Source organism: Miniopterus natalensis, chromosome 6 (genome assembly GCF_054644295.1).
Source record: "Miniopterus natalensis isolate mMinNat1 chromosome 6, mMinNat1.hap1, whole genome shotgun sequence".
Classification (NCBI taxonomy): Eukaryota; Metazoa; Chordata; class Mammalia; order Chiroptera; family Miniopteridae; genus Miniopterus; species Miniopterus natalensis.
This window is the reverse complement of record NC_142086.1, coordinates 54,485,936-54,505,141: the sequence shown is the minus strand read 5'-3', so window position 1 is coordinate 54,505,141 and position 19,206 is coordinate 54,485,936. Positions and strand designations below refer to the sequence as shown.

General features: G+C 39.0%; 1 protein-coding gene across 1 annotated transcript; it reads left to right on the top strand.

Annotated features, from left to right (window-relative positions):
- The first annotated feature begins 712 nt into the window (after positions 1-712).
- DNAJB11 (DnaJ heat shock protein family (Hsp40) member B11) lies at positions 713-17,972 on the top strand. Its single transcript, XM_016200081.2, has 10 exons — positions 713-882; positions 3,571-3,727; positions 7,424-7,521; positions 8,782-8,914; positions 13,000-13,142; positions 13,916-13,998; positions 14,631-14,688; positions 16,025-16,136; positions 16,592-16,751; positions 17,489-17,972. The coding sequence occupies exons 1-10, from the start codon at positions 815-817 to the stop codon at positions 17,551-17,553; spliced, it is 1,077 nt and encodes a 358-aa protein (XP_016055567.1). The 5' UTR covers positions 713-814; the 3' UTR covers positions 17,554-17,972.
- Positions 17,973-19,206: the final 1,234 nt, after the last annotated feature.

Below are 19,206 nucleotides of genomic sequence, written 5' to 3'. Positions count from 1 at the left end.
GTTTCTCACCGCTAAGAAGTGATGGAAGCTGAATCAGAAGTTCGGTCTGTCGGCCTCCAGGGCCTCACCTCAGTGAAACCAAGACCATTTCCTCCTGGGCTGTCAGAAGATGGTAAAGTAAGATCTCCTAAACAATGTGTTCGCAGTACCATTGGTTTTGAAGTGATTGTCCCCGCCCATTTCGCCCTCGTCCCTCCGCCCCGCTTCCAGCGCGTTGTTCTTTATGAATGAAATTCCAAGACTGGTGGCCCGCGTCAAACTTTCCGCCAGCAATTGGGCAGAGCTGGAGGAAACGCCTCGTGATTGGTGGAGAGTCAGAAGAGGCGGGAGGGAGAAGTTCGCGTACCTTAAAGATGCGGTATTGGCAGCAATTTCTCCCTCTCCCTTTGACGTAGTTTTCTACGAGTCGCGCGAGCTGGACTGAGCGGATTCCGGCGGCGGCGCGACTCTCTGACGTTCCCTCTTCTAATTGGCCAGGAGCCGCAGCTGCAGTTCGGTAGCCTAACTGGCCGCCGGAGCCTCCTCGGAGGTGAAGTGTATTGCGCTCATTGGCTGCGAGGAGCCGGTCGCGTGTGATGTCCCGAGCTGTGATTGGCTCTCATCGGCCGGGGGGCTTCTCTCACCGGGACTCGGGACTCCCGGGAAGTGGACTGGCAGAAGAGTGGGCCAGCTTGCGTCGCTTCGGACCGTGCGGGAGACCCCGGCGTGAGGCGGCCTTTCAGGGCCGGGTGGGCTGGCCGGCGGCGCAGCGGCGGCGGAGACAGTGAGGAGTGTGTTGGACAGGGGCCGGCATAGAGGCTCGCACAGAGAAACCATGGCTCCGCAAAACCTGGGCACCTTCTGCCTGTTGCTACTGTACCTCATCGGGGCCGTGATCGCCGGGTGAGGAACCGGCACCCGCGCCGTACGGGGCCCGTGAGTCAGTCTTGGCTGGCACCAGGCTGGAAGGAGGAGGAGGGGGCATTGCTGTGGTGAGACAGTGGGGCGGAGGAATGGGTAATGTCGACAAGCTAGTGGGGTGGAGAGGAGAGAGCAATGGGCGACTGGAATAAGAGGGGCTTAGGTCCAGGGGTCCTATAAAGCTAGACTTGCCTGGGGGTGGGGTGGGAGTTGGATGCAATTCCAAACACTACGCGGGGACGGGGTGCTGTTGAGCTGGAGAAGAGGGCGATATAATGTTAAGCCTGCTACGAGGCAGTGGGGAGCTGACATTAAAGTGGATGGGTTAGTGCCAGGCTGAGTGAAGTTAGCCGAACAGGTGGGGAAGCCATGCAGGGACTGAAGGAAGTTAAATTGAGGGAACAAGGCAGACCCTTTGGAGTGCCCTTGTACAGCTCCTTGAAATTTTGAGCCTAAGCTGTCATTATGCCTCGGTGTCTCTCTCCATGGTACATTTTTGAGAAGCTGAATGGTATGAGCGGGAAGAGTATTTCACCAAACAGGCAGTAGATTAGATTCTAACACACCTCCCGTTTTACGAATTATGTGACCTTGAAGGAGCCACCTAAATTGACATCCCTAACATGAGAATAATAATGTGCCTCCTGTATGAAGGGAGTAAGACCACTCGAACTCTTGAGGATCCTTCCAACCTTTAAGATCCATGACCCTATAAGCCTGGTGACCTCAGGATATGATATGCTAGGGTTATACTTTAGAATGTGGGGAATAGTAAGGTCCTGACTTCTAACAATTAATAGGTTGCTCTAAATGGAGAAAATCCTACCTAGCAGAGCTTTAAAATTTAAGTGCTTGTTATTGTCCTTAAAGGCTTTTCCCCTGTGCATACTTAAAGTTTGTCATGTTAAAGGCTTTTCCCCTGTGCATGCTTAAAGTTTGTCATGTTTTTCCTTGTAAAACATCTTAACTTTAAAAAAAAATTAACTCTGCCTAGGTAATGCTTTATTGTTTTTGTTAGTACTTTTTATACTTAAAGCAGTTAGTCCACTAAGGTGTTTAAACAAAATATCAGTATAAGTGTTGTTAATACTGTAGCTTTAAATTTCAGTCTTTCACAAAGGAGTCTCTCGGGCACTGTAATGTTGATGCTGGGCTATGCCAGCTATCTTTTCCCTGTGTTTTCCTGAGCTGTTACTTAACCAGTTTTATATTAAACAGATTTTAAGTAAACCTTATTCTTTATACAGTTAGCTCTTTTGTTATTAACTTTAGTGAACCTTTCTATTTAGTTAGTTCTTGTCTCAAGAGATGTAAAGTTTTTGCAGACTTTTGGAGACGAGGATAAAGCACAATTCTAATTAATCTTCATGGAACCCCTTGTGGTCATAATTTTTAAAACTTATGTTAAATGATTTTCCTAAAGCGTGACTAAAAGCTTATGAGTATTTTTTATTTTTTAACTAAATTTATTGGTGACATTGGTTATTAAGATTATATAAGTTTCAAGTGTACAATTTCATGATACATCTGTGTATTGCGTTGTGTGCCCACCACCCAAAGTCAAATCTTCTCTTATATCCCCTGAATCTTGGTATGCCAATGAGTGTTCCCCCCACCGCATTATAAAATTACCGTCACTGCTACATTAGTGTGTCCACTGTAAACTTTCTCATCCCCTTTGTTGACAGAATGCATTTTCAGAATAACTTCTGGTGGCTAAAGTGACTTTGGCAAAACAGATTTTTGTGACCATGCTTATTTATTCATTTCATTTGGTGAATATTTACTGATGACTTCTGTGGGCTAGATATAGTCCCTGCTCTGAAAGTTTATTGTAGTTTTAATCCATCTTCCCAATGGCCCTTCTTGCAAAGATTACCATTATAATTAATTTGTGGATCTCTAACTTGTCTTGATACCCAGCTCATGCCATATGCCTATTTGCAACTGCTGAGATTTATAAGCTCCTGCATATGGGCTTTAGCAGCTGTCCATAGTTAAGATTTGACCTAGACAAACTAGTATAACTACTAGCAATGACTGCAAGATTTTCTTTTTCAACAACAAATACCACAATTCATACATCCAAATGGGTATTATTCTCTTTTCAGGGTTCTTATTTGGGCTTTGGCTTAACCTGTGCGTTAACTTCCGAAGTTAACTTCAGTCACTTCATTTTTAACATTTCAACTGTGCTACTATTAGTTGGAACATTTATGTAATGCAATCTTTTCTAATAAAGAAAATCATCCTTTGAGATTGCTATTTGACCTTCAGAAACAATCAAAAATCATTTGAAGTCAGTAACAGGAAAAGGAGAGAGTTCATTTTATTATACCCTTATTGGTTGAAAATAACATGTAAACATAAAATAAGAATATGGTTTACTTGGCCGAAGGTAGTTCTATAACAGAAGAATGCCACATATATTTTGAATAATTCTAGCATTGCTCAAAAAGTAGATAGCCTCTCACTATGATTACTTCAATATATAAGACTCATTACAAATCTGGTGTGTTCTCTTTTTAGTCATTCTTTTTTGTGTGTATGTGTCACATATATACTTCATTTTCCTGCCTCTTTGCTCAGAGACAGGAAAAAAAATTCACATTTAAAAATGTATTATGTGACTCTTTAATGAAGTATCCTCTCCCTCTACCCACTTCTCAGGAGAGACTTCTATAAGATCTTGGGGGTGCCTCGAAGTGCCTCTATTAAGGATATTAAAAAGGCCTACAGGAAACTAGCGCTGCAGCTTCATCCTGATCGGAACCCTGATGATCCACGAGCTCAGGAGAAATTTCAGGATTTGGGTGCTGCTTATGAGGTGAGTCAGGAAAATGGATAAACTATGAAGAAAACCTACAGATATAGAAAAGACTATGTAACATAGGGAAACATTCTCTTCTTTCAGGCCATGTCTTTTTAAAAATAGGCAATAAATAAAAGTACAAGTAGTATTTGATGCTATATTGTACATTAATGTCTATAGGTACCATTTCCTGCCTTTTTCATATTAATATTTGTTTTATTAAGCAGAGTAATGTTGAAAAAGATGATTGGAAGAAAGTTAATTGATAGGTGAATAAATAGATGGATCATCAATCAATTTGGGAGCTGGAGCTAGAAACAGAAACAAACTCTAAATGAGAATCACAAATCCTCTTGCCTGTATGGGCTAGACAGATAACATGCAGGACAGATATAAGTTAAAGCATGACAGTGGATATTCTGCCTCCAGTATTGGAAATCAATAGGGATTAATCAGGACTGTGACAAACTGAAGCCTTCTTGCTGGATTTCAAGGGAGCGGCTGTTATTCAGCCCCATTCAGTTTTTGCTGTATACAAATGCAAACTGTTGCCGATAATTTGTTTCAAGAGAAGTGGAAATCCAGATTTTTAAGCAAATTCTCTTGGTTGTAAAATTTTAGTAACTAATTCAATTTAAAATTTTCTTATTCGTGCAGATCAAACAAAATAGGTATCGTTTGAATTTGCAACATGTAATCTAGAAGTCAAAACACTTTCATGTGTACCATCTCATTTACTCTTCAGTAGGGCACCATGAAATATAATAGAACTGGGTATATTCTTATTCCCACTTTCTTTTCTTTTTCATTTTTAACAACACTGAGGAATGTTAATTGAATGTTTAATAAATTATTTACTATTTGAAAAACTTATACACAGAAACTTTCAACACTATAGTGAAAAAAATTGTACAAGTAAGCTATTGATAATCTTTCATATCTATTAATTTAGGAGTAAGCTGTTTTACATGTGTTGCAACTCACCTTTCTTCTAAAAATAGAATAAGAGATCTGTGGTTTTATTTTTTTTCAGCTTTATTGAGGTATAATTGACAAATAAAATTGTTATATTTAAAGTGTTCATCATAGTGATTTGGAATGTGTATACATTGTAAAAGGATTCCACCCATCTAGTTAACACATCAATTACCTCATATATTTATCTTTTTGAGGAGATTATTTTAGTTCTGCTTTCTTAGCAAATTTCAATTATACAATAGAGTATTATCAGCTCTAGTCACCATGCATTTCCATTTGCTAAAAGGTCACAGAAAAAAAAAAAGTAACTCCAAATGTCATGGAGCTGAAACTTCTGAATTCAAACTAAATCTCTGTATAGTGAGAATGCTAGAAACAAATCTGAAAAATATGTTAGTAGTGGAAAAAACACAAAGGAAGGGATCCCAAGGCTTCCTAGATTAAAGAAGTGAATGAACTAAAAACAGAGACTTATACCCAGGTGAAACCTAGAACTAATGTGTCCCCCCTTTCTTGTCTTGGCACCTTCATGGATCTTATAGGACTGAAATATTTTCATTTCAGACTCACAAATAAACTTGAGAGGGCTGGTGTAGCCTCTTACATTATATGTAACATTTTATCTCCTGTTAATAATATGGATTCTATATTTTTGCACTCTATTTCCTATGAATATTCATTCCGGTTGTTTGCTAGGAACCCAGTACTCAAAAGTATTTTCTAAGGAAGCTGTTGCTATAAATTTACCATGTTCTTTAAAGAACCTGTCATGTTCTTTAGCCATAACCTAAATGGTTCATTCATGATATTGCAGTTTATTATCTCTAAGAACCTTTCTAAGTCACAAGTTCAGTTTGGTTTTGTTCGTTTTGGGGGCCGGAGTTGTTGTTTTTTGTATCATTCACTTGACTGCTTTTGTTTCCTAAATAAATTAGAGTTGTAAGGTTAAAGGGTCTTTTGTGAACACAAATCTGTCTTCTCTACTGAGCTGGGATTACTGCATTTTAATAAGTCAACACTTTGTGGGTTGGTTAGCCAACCAACTAACCTTAATAGTTTCTTTCCAAGACCATGGAATAAAATTGCATTCCTTACATAGAAGAAAAGTATGGAGGAAGTGAATGAGAATAGATAACTTTAAGGATAGTTTTAGGGGAGTTATTACAGAAGCCTCTAATGTTCAAAAAGAAACTGACTAAAAAATAGTCTTTGTTTTGGGGTTTTGAAGTGGTGTTTCTTATAGATCCAAATGTGGGGTTCATTTCCAGACAAGACCAGAGAAGTAGACTTGAAAGTGGAAATATTGGCAATCCAAATTGCATAATAATAAGAGTTTTATTGTTTTGGGGTTTTTTTAAAGTTAACTGCCCATTTCTGCTTTTTCAAAGTAGCTACTTTTTTAGGATATTTACCAAAACATTCCTTCTTCTCACCTGGTCTATCATAGTGGCTTTAGTCAAATACTCTCTAGTCACTTCTGGATTAACCCATTTGCCTTTGCTTTTAAGAATGCTCACTTTCACATACACTCAAATTTTTTTAATTCTTCTAAATATATCTTAAATGTTAGTAAATATTTGCTGGGCCACTTGCACATCATTTAGGTCTTGAGCCAAAATGTGTCCTATTTACATATGGCAGTCAAATCTTCCCTTTCTTTTGCTGAGTCAACAAGCCCATCTGCCTCCATCTTCTTCTCCTGAGCCAGCATGAGTATGGATTTACAATAACTTCCTCCTCCATTCTGCTGTTTAAATAGGAGTTAAAAATATCAAGGAAAGAGCGTTTATTTAATTTTTGAAGGTATATGTGTGCATATACTTAAGATTGCTCTAAGTAGACAGGAAGCTTTTTTTTTAGAGGAAAATTCTGAAGAGTATAGAAGCTTATTTTGTTTTTACATTCTTTAGTATTATGTATGGAGTGGACCTACTGAGAAAACATATACCTTTGACTGTGCATGTAGTTTTCTAAAACCATTAACACTTCAAAAAGTCTTTTCAAGCTGTGAAATTGACCTTGAGCAACTGTCTTTTTACTCTCTGCAATTCAAACACGGAAGGTTATGAACTTAAACGTATATATATGGCAGACAGCATTTTTCCAAAAATGGATTTCTACATACCCCCCAAAATGAAAAAGGAAATGTGAAAATATAGCAGTATAGGCCTTTCTGGAGAGTCTATCATTTGATTCCCTTGATTGCCAATCTCCTAGTGAGGGGACGGAGAGGGGGAGTGATATAGACATGTAGGGTTGAGCAAATTTTAAGGCTGTCCTCATTTACTGTTTCTGGAGCTAATGACAATCTGTCATAGTTATATCCTAGTTATAGTTTAGGGAGATAATATAGCAGAGTGGTCAGTAGCATAAGCACTGGAGTCAAACTGTATGGGAGGTAAACCTGAGAAATTTATCTCATCTCTTTTCTGTTACTGCCCTCACCTTCATAGCCACATTGTTAATCTCAGATATAATTTTTATGTGACTAGGTGAGTTTGGGTAAATTTAAATTAAAAACATGAATTGAGCAATCTGGAAGTTACAAAAAGAACAGTGCATCAAAGAATTTAGTCTACCAAAGAAAGTAACTTTATAAACATGCCTTAATACCATATATGATAAAAACTACATTCACTAAAATCTTAGATACAGTATCGGAGTTTTAAAAAACCATAAATATGAATATACCTTATCTGAATATTACCAATTCATGATCTTTTTTGTCCCCAGGTTCTGTCAGATAGTGAGAAACGGAAACAATATGATACTTACGGTGAAGAGGGATTAAAAGATGGTCATCAGAGCTCCCATGGAGACATTTTTTCACAGTATGTAATTTACCCATCTGCAAAGTGGTAGTGTCTGAGAATGGATCACTTAGTGATTATTAAGCAATTTCCTTGCTCCTTTGTTCAGAAACTTTTGATGAAGAGTGTGACTCAACTAATCCTTGACCAAAAGGTCAATCATCATCTTCCCTGTGGGAATGTATTCTTCCATTTTCACAAAGCTCCAGAAAAAATAAGCAAAGTTATTGTAAGCAGAGAGAAAGAGAAATTCCTACCCCCATACCCAGAGCTGCCTCTCTTTTGTCCTATCAACACGAGAGGGGCACTTATGATAACCAGCATTTGGGGAAGGAATTAGAATAGAGGCTCTTCATCTCCTGCTATGAGGTGGCTTTCTGGAAGTGCAGAGTGGCTGGAATAGTAAACACCTGTCCTTCCCACTTGTCGAATCCCTCTTTGTTGAACATTTGAATTTCCATATGCCCTGATGATGTCTTATACTAGGAGATCTTAACGTAGGGTTTCAAGTCAAGTTATAAACAAAAAAATGTTTGAATATGCATTTCTATGGGGAGAGAGTTTATTGCTTTCTTCAGATTCTCAAAGGGTTTTGTGAACCCTTCTCCAAAAGAAGTAAGAGTCACTGTGACATACAGTAGTGTTTGGGGGTGACAGTAAATTTTCAGGACTTGTGAAGATGTGTGAGTAATATGATTAGGAAATTCTTTTCTTCCCCCAGAGTTGATTTGGGTTTAGCCTGCTAGGGAAGTGTCCTGTTCCCCTAGCTGTTAGAAGTGATGCTTTTTTAGTTTATTTAATTGTGTACCCAAGATATTTGTACAGAGCAGTAGCTTTCTACAAAGTTAATTTCTAAAAAGCATACATATAAAGTGAACGTTGCAAATGTTCAAAATTACCATTAGGTTCAGCATTACATGGTTTATATATACTATACCCTTTCTCATAAGTCCATTATATCTTGATATTTCTCAATATTGAAACATTATTTCATTGATTAAGCCCAACTTTGAATTCATTGGTATACTGTATGTATGCACTGTACTATATATCTGGACAATACTATACTGAAAAGTAAATTTTTTGTGGTGGGGGCAATATAGTTGATATTGTATAAATTAACAATTATGTATGATGTGTGACTCCAGTGTATTAAAAATGTCTTTCAGTTTTGTACAATATGTTGGTAGGACACAATATTTTATGAATGTGAAGAAAACTCAGTCATTGTAAGACATGAACTCTGATTTCTTTTCCTGTTGACGTTACACCTATCTACAGCTTCTTTGGAGATTTTGGTTTCATGTTTGGAGGAAACCCTCGTCAGCAAGACAGAAATATTCCAAGAGGAAGTGATATTATTGTAGATCTAGAAGTCACTTTGGAAGAAGTATATGCTGGTAATTTTGTGGAAGTAAGTTCAAACAATGCAGCTATTCATATTCACTCACAGAACTTGTTCTTTTGACTAAAAAACAAGGGGTTTCTGTGCACCTTCTCTGTCTTTTAGTGGGTGGGGGGAGTAACCAGGTTGTAGAATTGCATTAATCATAATCCTTGGTTCATGATACATTTATTGTTTCATGAACTCATCACCCAGCCCAAGAACTAAATAAAACAATACTACCACTTCCATCTAAGTTCTCCTGCCTCCCTTCGAAGGTAACTGCTAACCTGAATTTTCTCTTTATTATTCCCTTGCCATTCTTGCTTGTTGTATTACATATGTATGAACACCTGATTAATATATTGTTACTTTTCATTGTTTTTGACTTTGTAAAAATGGTATCATGCTGTGCGTTATCTTCTGGTACTGGCTTTTTTCATCCATTGTTGTTGCTTATAGCTATAGTTCTGAGTAGAATTTCACTGTGACCACAATGTATCAATAGGCACATAGGTTATTTCCAGTTTTTTTCTATTTCAAACAGTGCTTTTATGAACATTTTTGCACACACACACACACACATACACATATATGCAGGTACATACAAGCAAGAATTTCTCTTGGGTGGTTATATGTAAGAGTGGAATTGCTTGGTAATACAACAGCATTCATTTGGACAAGATAATGCCATATTGTTTTCTCGATTGGTACCAACATTTTCACCTGCAATTTATAAAAGATCCTATAGATCGGCCCACCTCTCCAATACTTTGAATTATTAGATTACTTGGCTTTCACCCATTAAGTGGGTATAAAATATTGTCTTATTGTGGTCTTAATTTGCATTTTTTTATTAATTAGGATAAGCATCTTCATATTTTTTTGGCCATATTTGTTTCCTGTTTTGGGAAATGCCTGTTCATGTCTTTTGCCCATTTTTCTTTTGCCCTGTTCTTATTGATTTCTAAGAAAAGTTTATTCTTACTACTTACTAATCCTTTGTTGGTTGTATGTGATACAAATATATCCTATCACTTTGTAATTTGTCTTTATATTGAAGATTTATTTAGATGAACAGAAATAATTAGTTTTAATGTGGTAAATTTATCAGTTTTCTTTTATGGTTAGTTTTTGTGTTTTATTTAAAAAATTCTTCTCTGCCTTAAAATCAGAAAGCAATTCGTCTATATTTTCTACTAAAACTTTAGGATCTTTTAATTTGAGGTTATTAATCTTTTTTAATTCTGGAAAATTTATCTCTACTATAGTTTTAGATAATTAATCCACTGGCACTTCTGCTTCTATCTGCTCTTAACTTTCTTTTAAATATTAAAAAAAATACTTCTTTATCCTTCCCTGTTTCCTTCAGGGAGAGTGCCTTATAGTCTCCCAGCTCACTACTTTAATCTTCAGTTATGTTCATTCTATGCCCCCTTCCACCTCCACCCCCCCCACCCCGCAGTCACCACACTGTTGTCCATGTTCATGAGTTCTCTCTTTTTTTTGTTTGTTTGTTTTTTGCTCAATCCCCCTCTCCACCCTCACCAGAGCTGTCAGCCTGCTCTCTATCTATGAGTCTGTCTCTATTTTGCTTGGTAGTTCAGTTTGTTCATTAAATTCCACATATGAGTGAAATCATATGGTACTTGTCTTTCTCTGACTGGTTTATTTCACTTAGCATAATGTTCTCTCCAGGTCTATCTATGCAGTCGCACAGGGCAAAATTTTCTTCCTTTTTATGGCAGATCTATTTGATTCTTGTATTATTTCTTACTCTATTTCATTTTGCTAATACCTTCCTGTATCTCCTTAAGTATTACCATGTTTGTATTAATTTCTTAGACTATCTTCTTTAAGAGGTTTGCTTAAAATACATGTGTTATCCAGTTTGTTATCTTTGAGGTGTGTGGTAGGTAGTTGGGAGACCTCAGGTTTCTAGTTGTTTCAGCCTGTGAGATCATATGCCCCCTGTGGATATCAACACTTCCCTTCCCTTATAAAGCATATTAGGGCAAGCCCTTACCTAGTGGTTTTAACTGTGTTTTGTTTTCTTGGAGTTTCTGTTTGATGTCTGGTTCTATTGTTTTCTGGGGAGGAGGGGGCCAGGCAGTGCTTGTCCTAAGGCAGTTTAGGAATGAGGCAAGAGCAGAGCTTCAACTGCTTGTTGTTGTTGTTTTGTTTGTTTTTGTTTTTAATTTATCTTTATTGTTGAAAGTATTACAGATGTCCCATTTTTTCCCCACTTGACCCTCTCCATCCCACTTCTGCCCCCTCCCCTGGCCTTCACCCCATGTCCATGGGTTAGGCATATATGCTTTTTGCCAACATCCTCTCACTGCCCTTGCTAGCTCCTGTTGCCCCTATGCACACCAGTTCAAAACAGCCTTCTATCTCTGGAGTTTTCTCACACATTTTGTGTTATTATTATTTCCTGGAATTCATGTGTTTTTGCTGTGGTTTTTTGGTGTTTTGTTGTTCTTTACTTTTTAGGGAGAGAGGGAGAGAGAGAAGCATCAATCAGTTACCTCCCACATGCACCCCAGCCCAGGATCAGACCCGCAACTTGGGTATGTACCCTTACTGGGAATTGAGTCCGAAACCCTTCGGTGCACAGGGCAATGCTCCAACTAACTGATCCATACTGGCCAAGGCTGGAACTCATCTTTTCGTGTAGTTGTGCCAGGATTTTAGAGGAGAGAGCAGTAGCCTGTGCATATGTGCCATCTTGACAGGAAGCATTTTCTTCTTAGTTGTGGCTTTTGTTCTTAACATTTGAAATAGAACTAGACATTATAGAAGATGCAACTGGCTTATAATACAGTTGTTCAGTCTGAAGAATGGGAAAAGGGGGCATTCAAAATATGGAGGTCATTTCTCCTTCAAAAACCGGATAGCTTGTTCAGGTGGGAGAACAGAGGTGAACCTAGTGAACTCCTCTGTTCCCTTCCAGACCCATTGTCTGCAGTCATCGCTAATACACAGTGTACATCACTTTTTGCAGTTAATGTGTCTTTAAACAAATTCTTTTTAATCTAATTATTATGAAGGATGTAAGTGACCTTGCTATTTAAATGAGCCAACAATAAATCTTTTTTTAAGCAAAAATTATTTTGAGAGAACATAGTGATTAAAAACATGGACTTTGGAGCTAGACTACCTGGTTTAGAATATTGGTTCTGCCATGAGCTAGTTATGTGACCTGGTCATGTTACTGAACCTTTGTGTGCTTTCATTACTTCCTCTGTAAAATGGAAATAACAGTACCTACCTTATAAGGTGGTTGTGAGGATTAAATGAGTTCCTATATATAAAAGCAATTAGAGCATTGCTTAGCACATAGTAAGTGCTGTAAAGTATTTGCTCTAATTACCGTGATTGTTGTTATTCTGTTGGCCTGGGCTTTCGAATGTTGGTAGGCTTTCAGGGATTTGTCTCCAAGCATATGTGTCATCCTGTTGCTTGAGCATGTGCTGTGTGATTAGGTGTTTGACTCATTAAACAGGTGAAAGCTAGAATACATTTCTCCATATAAATAAGGTTCCACATACTTAGAGGGATCAGAATGTTTCATTGCAATCAACTCCAAAGAGATGATCATTGTATCTCTTCCTATGTGCTAAAGTATCTGAATTGAGATAAGGCTGGAAGCAATCCTAGACTGAGCTGCCTGAAACAAAGAGTTGTTTTCATTTGGTTAATCAGAGCTAATTCTCTGGTGGTAGCCACATACCAGCTCTTAAAGGCTGTGGTTGTTCTTTAGGGGTTATGCTTTACATAGCTCAGATTTCTAAATGATAGTAATTCTGTGAACTGCTTTAACTCAGTAGTATTTAACTGTGGCTCAGAAATACTGATATATTACATATTATTTTTCTGTTCTTTCTTACTCCCTTTTCTCCAACTTTAGAATGTGAGTCATTTAAATATCTGTGTGTTTCATTACTGTGTGGGGCTGATTTGTAACTCCTTAAATACTTCTCTCAGCTCAGGTCTTCCTACTGGAAAAGGGGAAGTTCCAGCTCTGGCACACGTGCAGAGCCCTGGTCAGTTTAGGAAGCCAAAGGCTGTTTTACATGTGAGAGGGAAGCTAATATTGTTTATACACTTCTTAGGTAGTTAGAAACAAACCTGTGGCAAGGCAGGCTCCTGGCAAACGAAAATGCAACTGTCGGCAAGAGATGCGGACCACCCAACTGGGCCCAGGGCGCTTCCAGATGACCCAGGAGGTGGTCTGCGATGAGTGCCCTAATGTCAAGTAAGTGACATTTGTTCTACCAAGAGACACTTTAATCATTTCATTTGTCTAATAAAATGCTAACGGTCCATTCCTAGATATTTTTTTTCCCCTTCCTCCCCTCACTCCTCTCGTGTTCTGCCAGAGCATAGAACAAAGAAATGTACATTTTTATTTTTTCCAAGGGTATTTCTTCTAAATATCTTCCCTTATGTTTTTGAACTAATAAGCAGTGGCCTGTATATCTGAATATACCTGATAAATGTTTAGTGTTTCATTTTTCCTACTTGTAATATTAGAGCAATATTTTATGTCCAGTTAACATTTCTGATTAGAGAAGTACTATTTGCTGATTGTGTTATAAATACAACTATTTAATTAAACTTTAAATTGTATATATCAAAACTAGATCAGCTGTTTGTAGGATCAGGGAAAAAAATCAGATAGGATAAACTTTCCTGCTATATTCCTGATAGACATGACTGCCCTTCCAGATACAAACATATGTAAGTGTGAGTAGTTTTCTCTGTGAGGGATCACACAGTTCAAAGTAATCATTCCACTGAAGGCTTTTTTGGAGGCAGCAGTTACATGATTGTAAACTATATAGTAGTAGCTTTGTCCTGTTTTGGCAAGTAGATGTGAATAGATAACCAGATGGCTTTGTCAACTAGAGATACAAGATAGTCTTCTGGGAAAAAGCACTGATAGACTAGAGAAAACTTTAATTATTCATATCTGGGGTTTGGTTTGTATTTTCTTTTCTTTTTCATTTTAAATTCTCTTTGTCTCAGACTAGTGAATGAAGAACGAACACTGGAGGTAGAAATAGAGCCTGGGGTGAGAGATGGCATGGAGTACCCCTTTATTGGAGAAGGTAAGATATTGGTGTTGATGTTTTATTTTCATGACTTTCTGCTCTCTGTTTGTTGTGAGTCTGCTCTCACTCTTACCTCACCCCATATTCTCAATGGCCACATGTTATTTCTAGCACTCTTCAGTCAGTTTAGGATATAGAAAGCCTGTTGTGACCATCATGATTGGTCACCTTAAGCAGTAGCATACTGTTTACTATTTGACTATCATGTTCAAGTAGCCTAAGTTATATCAAAATTTAGGATGTTCAGACATTAATGGATTAATTTTAACTCAGCAATGAAAGAAGATAATGTAACTCTAGTTGACATTAATAAAGTAGTCTGAGACCTTACCTTTAGGGTTAAATTTTAAAACTCTAAAAGAAAAAAAGCTTTAAGGCCTCAGGTACAAGAAATCAGTGAATCATTCTCTGTTTAAGAAATATGTCAAGTTATCTATTGCTGTGCCTGAGGTACAGGTGGTCACTGATTATCTGAAACTTAATATAACCAGGTAGAGACACTGTTCTCACAGAGAGACTTGATAGTGGACACCTTAGGTAGGGGTTTTAAAATATTCTCTCAGCTGAGAAGTAGATTTGTAGTGTCAGACATGTGTGGCTCACAGTTGTCTCTAATCTTTTCTGACTAGGTGAGCCTCACGTGGACGGAGAACCAGGAGACTTACGTTTCCGAATCAAAGTTGTCAAGTAAGTAAGCTAATTTTAGAAGCCTCACTTCAGCACCTGCTTTTCAGATGAGTCAGCTTATAGAAATATGGGTAGCCACTAGGGCACTCCAGACATTTTCCTCTGTTTAACTTCCTTCATACCCTAGATGATTACTTGTAACTCTACAACTGCTAAAGATTTTGAGTTGGGGCCTAGGATTAAGCCTTGTGATATATTTACTCATCACCTACAAATTGAAAAGATGTTAGGAGGAAAGAGTAAAACAAGTAAGTAACTGTTAAAGAGAAGCAAATAAGAATGGGAAGTGGAGGAGACCTGAGATTTAACTGAGGAAATGTGGCACATACAAGAATTGGGAGCCTTCTGCACAGAAAGGCCCTTCCATTACGTAACCTGCTGCTTCTGCGCAGAGAGCTCTGTGCTGGCTTCTCTTCCGCATGAAGTGCTGTTGACAAGAACTTTGCCTGGGACACAGGCTGTCTTGCTTATCATTTCTCTCCTGTCACCACTTTGGAGAACAGGGATACCTTTGCTTCTAAGGATTCTTTGAAACAAGGTTCCCACCTAAATATGGAGAAAGGGGCCCCACCACCTGGGACTTTCCCTCACGGTGCTCTTTCATCCCCACGGCCTTGCCCCTGGACTCTCCACTTGTCTGCTCATCGCTTCCCGGAGACACTGGAGCTTGTACTTTTCCCTGAATCAGCCTGGCACCTTCCCGAGTTTTTGTCTTTCCCAGAATTCCCTCTTGCCCGTCCTCATCGTCCCCTATGCCCAAGACCTTCTCCTTGTCTCCAGAGCTGACCCGGCCTTGGAAGCCCGCCCTGGAAACCTCTCCAGACTTGTTCCCAGTGCGGCCTCCCCAGCCCCCACTGCCGGAAGTTGTCTTTCTCTCTTTTCCATAAGCTAATTACTTGTACTTTCATTTGTATGCTTTGGCTTCTGCTGATTGTAAGTTCCTTAAGAGCAGGATTCAATAAATCTTACACACCTCATAGATCAATACTACACACAAAAGAGTGTCTAGTAAATGCTTATTGTTTAAATGAGTGATATTTCTTTTTTCAAAATGTTCTAAAAACGGCCCGGCCGAGCATGGCTCAGCAGTTGAGCGTCGACCTAGGATCCAGGCGATCGGGCTTCGATTCTCGGTCAGGGCACATGCCCGGGTTGCCGGCTCGATCAGTGACTCTCTCATCACTGATGTTTCTATCTCTCTCTCTCCCTCTCCTTTCCTCTCTCTGAAATCAATAAAGATATATTTTAACAAAAAAAAACAAAATGTTCTAAAAACGTTTGGAACTCTTCCCAAAGAAAGACGGAAGTTAATGATTTTTACCTTTTCTGTTTTTAGGCACCCAATATTTGAAAGGAGAGGAGATGATTTATACACAAATGTGACAATCTCATTAGTTGAGTCTCTAGTGGGCTTTGATATGGATATTACTCACTTGGATGGTCACAAGGTAAACAAACCAATGTCCCTGCTTTCTGCCTGTCCTCTTAAAGCTTTCACATGGGTGGTTTCGAGATTATTTCAGCCACTTCAGTCATTTAGAACCACGGGGACTTCTTTCTCAGTCTTTGTACTGCCTCCTCTCCTCACTCTACTGCCAACCGTCTGGATGGTTCAGCTGCTGTTGATTGCGCAGCCTGTGTCGTCAGTCTTGTCCCTACCATCTCCATGGGCAAAGCCTTACCTGTTTTACTTGTTTATGTGTTTGGTTTCTCTTTTTCTTTTTCCTTTGAAAGCCTTCTCTTTCTTTGGCTCCCAGTGTTCTGATGAGTTTCCCTTGCCCTTTAGTCCTTTCTGCCTCCTCCGAGATGTGACATGAGCTTTCCATACTAGTGTTCACTAGGCAGTGGTGGTGTACTTTGGGAGAACCAGTCCCGCTTTGGTTCATTCCCTTTTGCTCTCCAGGTACACATTTCCCGGGATAAGATCACCAGACCGGGAGCCAAGCTATGGAAGAAAGGGGAAGGGCTCCCCAACTTTGACAACAACAACATCAAGGGCTCTTTGATCATCACTTTTGATGTGGATTTTCCGAAAGAACAGTTAACAGAGGAAGCAAGAGAAGGTGAGGGATTTGATGTGTGTGAGTGTGTGTTTGTGTGTTGTATATGAGTATGAGAACAAGGTAGTTAAAGAAGACAGACAATAAAAACAAAACCCTCCAATGACACCCGACATCAACCACTAACCCTAGTGAACACAAGACTAGGAGTGAACTTGCCTTTCTGTGAAGGCAATATTAAAAATTCTTCTGTCACAGTGTGACCAGAGGCTGGGTAAGCTGGGCTTGGAAACCTGGGGAGTAGTCGTTTGTGCGGATGTGTGGGTGTGAAACAGAATCGCTTAAAACAAATGATCCGGACCAAACTGTTCAAGGAGAGATGAGGTATACATTAGGGTTATAGGCTCAGGGGTGATGTTTGCGATGACTGGTTGAGAAGAGGGCCCGGTTGGTGGGTACTAAACAAAAGGAAGAGGTGAGAGAGGTCAAAACTGGAAAGACAAAGATGAAGGGAGGGAAGACAGCTAAAGAGATTTCACTCCAGTTGCCTTTTCTTGTAGGGTTTTGTGGGATGTGTGTAGTATGTGTGCTTGAGAGACAAAGACAGGAGATCATCTTATACTTACATATGCATGTGTGTGGGTATCTACATGTGATGAAGTTGGACATTGGTGGTTATTAGTTTAATTCAGATCATGGTTATCATAAGCCTTTTGTGAGCCTCCACATGAAACATGCTCTTTATACTCCAGGGGCGTCACATTTTTGTTAATGGAGCCATTTCTTCATTCTTTCCCCAGGTATCAAACAGCTGCTGAAACAGGGATCAGTGCAGAAGGTATACAATGGACTGCAAGGATATTAAGACTGAATAAAATTGGACTTTGAAATAAGTGAATCAGCGATATTTATTATCTGCAAGGTTTTTTGAGTTTGTTTTCATTTTCAATATGCAAGTTCGGCTTAATTTTTTCCTTCTAATGATTGTCATGAAATGAATAAGAAGGCTTAGGAATTTGTCCATTTTTGTTCAGAAAAGAATGACCAGCAAAAGGTTTAATAATACCTCTCCCTTTGGGGATTTAATGTCTGGTGCTGCCATCTGAGTTTCAAGAATTAAAGCTGCAAGAGGACTCCAGGAGCAAAAGAAACACAATATAAAGGGTTGGAGTTAATTGGTAGCTATTTCATTGACAATACCAACTGGAGAAGTCTGTTTTTAAATACATTTTGTTGTTGATTTTTCTTGACTCCTGTTTCTTGTTGAGTTATCTACACTGTTGTCTTTTCTGTTTCCATTTTGGTCATTTTCCCTTTATTTGCCAGCTTCCCTCCTTGGTGCCTGTGTGCTGGGTTGTCCTCCCATCAAGCAAGATGGATACATAAACCTGCAAAAGACCCAGTCCCCATACCAGTCTTCTAGAAGGGGACTTGAAGAATCTGAATAGGCTAAAGATTAGGGTAGGTGAATCAAAGTTACACACAGATCTCATTGTCCTTCAGACAGTATACTTCCTCACTTAATTTGGGAATAATAAAATCTGATATGGGTACAGCGGTGCCTCGGTTTTTGAACATCTCCGTTGACAAACATTTTAGTTTACGAATGCTGTAAACCCAGAAGGAAATGCTACGGTTTTCGAACACACCTTGGAAGTTGAACATGCCACATGGCTTCCTCTGAGTGTAAGATCCTGAGGCCTTGCTGTCTGCTGTTGATCCCTTGGTTTTCAAACGTTTCAGAACTCCAACGGTCTTCTGGAATGGATTGCATTTGAAAACCGACGTACCACTGTACTTTTCTCTTTAGAAGGCACTTTCATATATCTGATCTCAGTTGACCTGATGATTAAAAGCCTTTGATTTGTGTTAGGAACCAGGATTACCGTTGGCTCTAGAAAATGAATGCTAAGTGGAATTGCAAATTACATCGGCCTCTCCCACAACACCTCATTAGGATGGTACATGGCCTCCTTCACTCCTACATTATGCAATCAAGTCACTCTCCTTTGCATGCACTGTTGGCCTTCTTGCCTCATCTAGTGAGTGTTTCAATGTTGTCAAACGATTTCTGTCACAGTGTGTGTGGAGCTGTCTTCCAGCCACCAGTGTAGTTTCCCCACCTTTGGCTATGAGGCTGCCAATGCCACTTGCCTTTTCATTGCATTTTGCCCATTTTACAAAAATGAGTGGAAAGGGTGAAAAAAGGGAATTTCATCAATTTAGAGAAGTTAAGAATAAAGTGAAAGCAGTACACCTTGAACTTTAGCCGCTCTTTGGACTTGCATTGTTCAACTCTGTTCACTTGTGAAAAAGAAAACAAAATTAAAAGGCTTATTCGAAATACTGCAAGCACTACCTTAAAAATGAAATGAAATGAAACCACATAAACACATGTGTAAGTCTATTGGACTTTTTATACACTTAATATTCATTATGGACTGAGTTGCTCTAGTTGAGCATTTCATAATGATCAATATTTCCCAGACATGTCTTAGACCGGGAGAGCTCTTGATCA

Bases quoted from the DNA above. Each gene is read 5' to 3' on its own strand.
- DNAJB11 (XM_016200081.2), top strand. From the start codon at position 815: ATGGCTCCGCAAAACCTGGGCACCTTCTGCCTGTTGCTACTGTACCTC. The intron at 13,143-13,915 runs GTAAGTGACATT...TCTTTGTCTCAG, and splicing joins GATGAGTGCCCTAATGTCAA to ACTAGTGAATGAAGAACGAA. The intron at 14,689-16,024 runs GTAAGTAAGCTA...TTCTGTTTTTAG, and splicing joins TTCCGAATCAAAGTTGTCAA to GCACCCAATATTTGAAAGGA.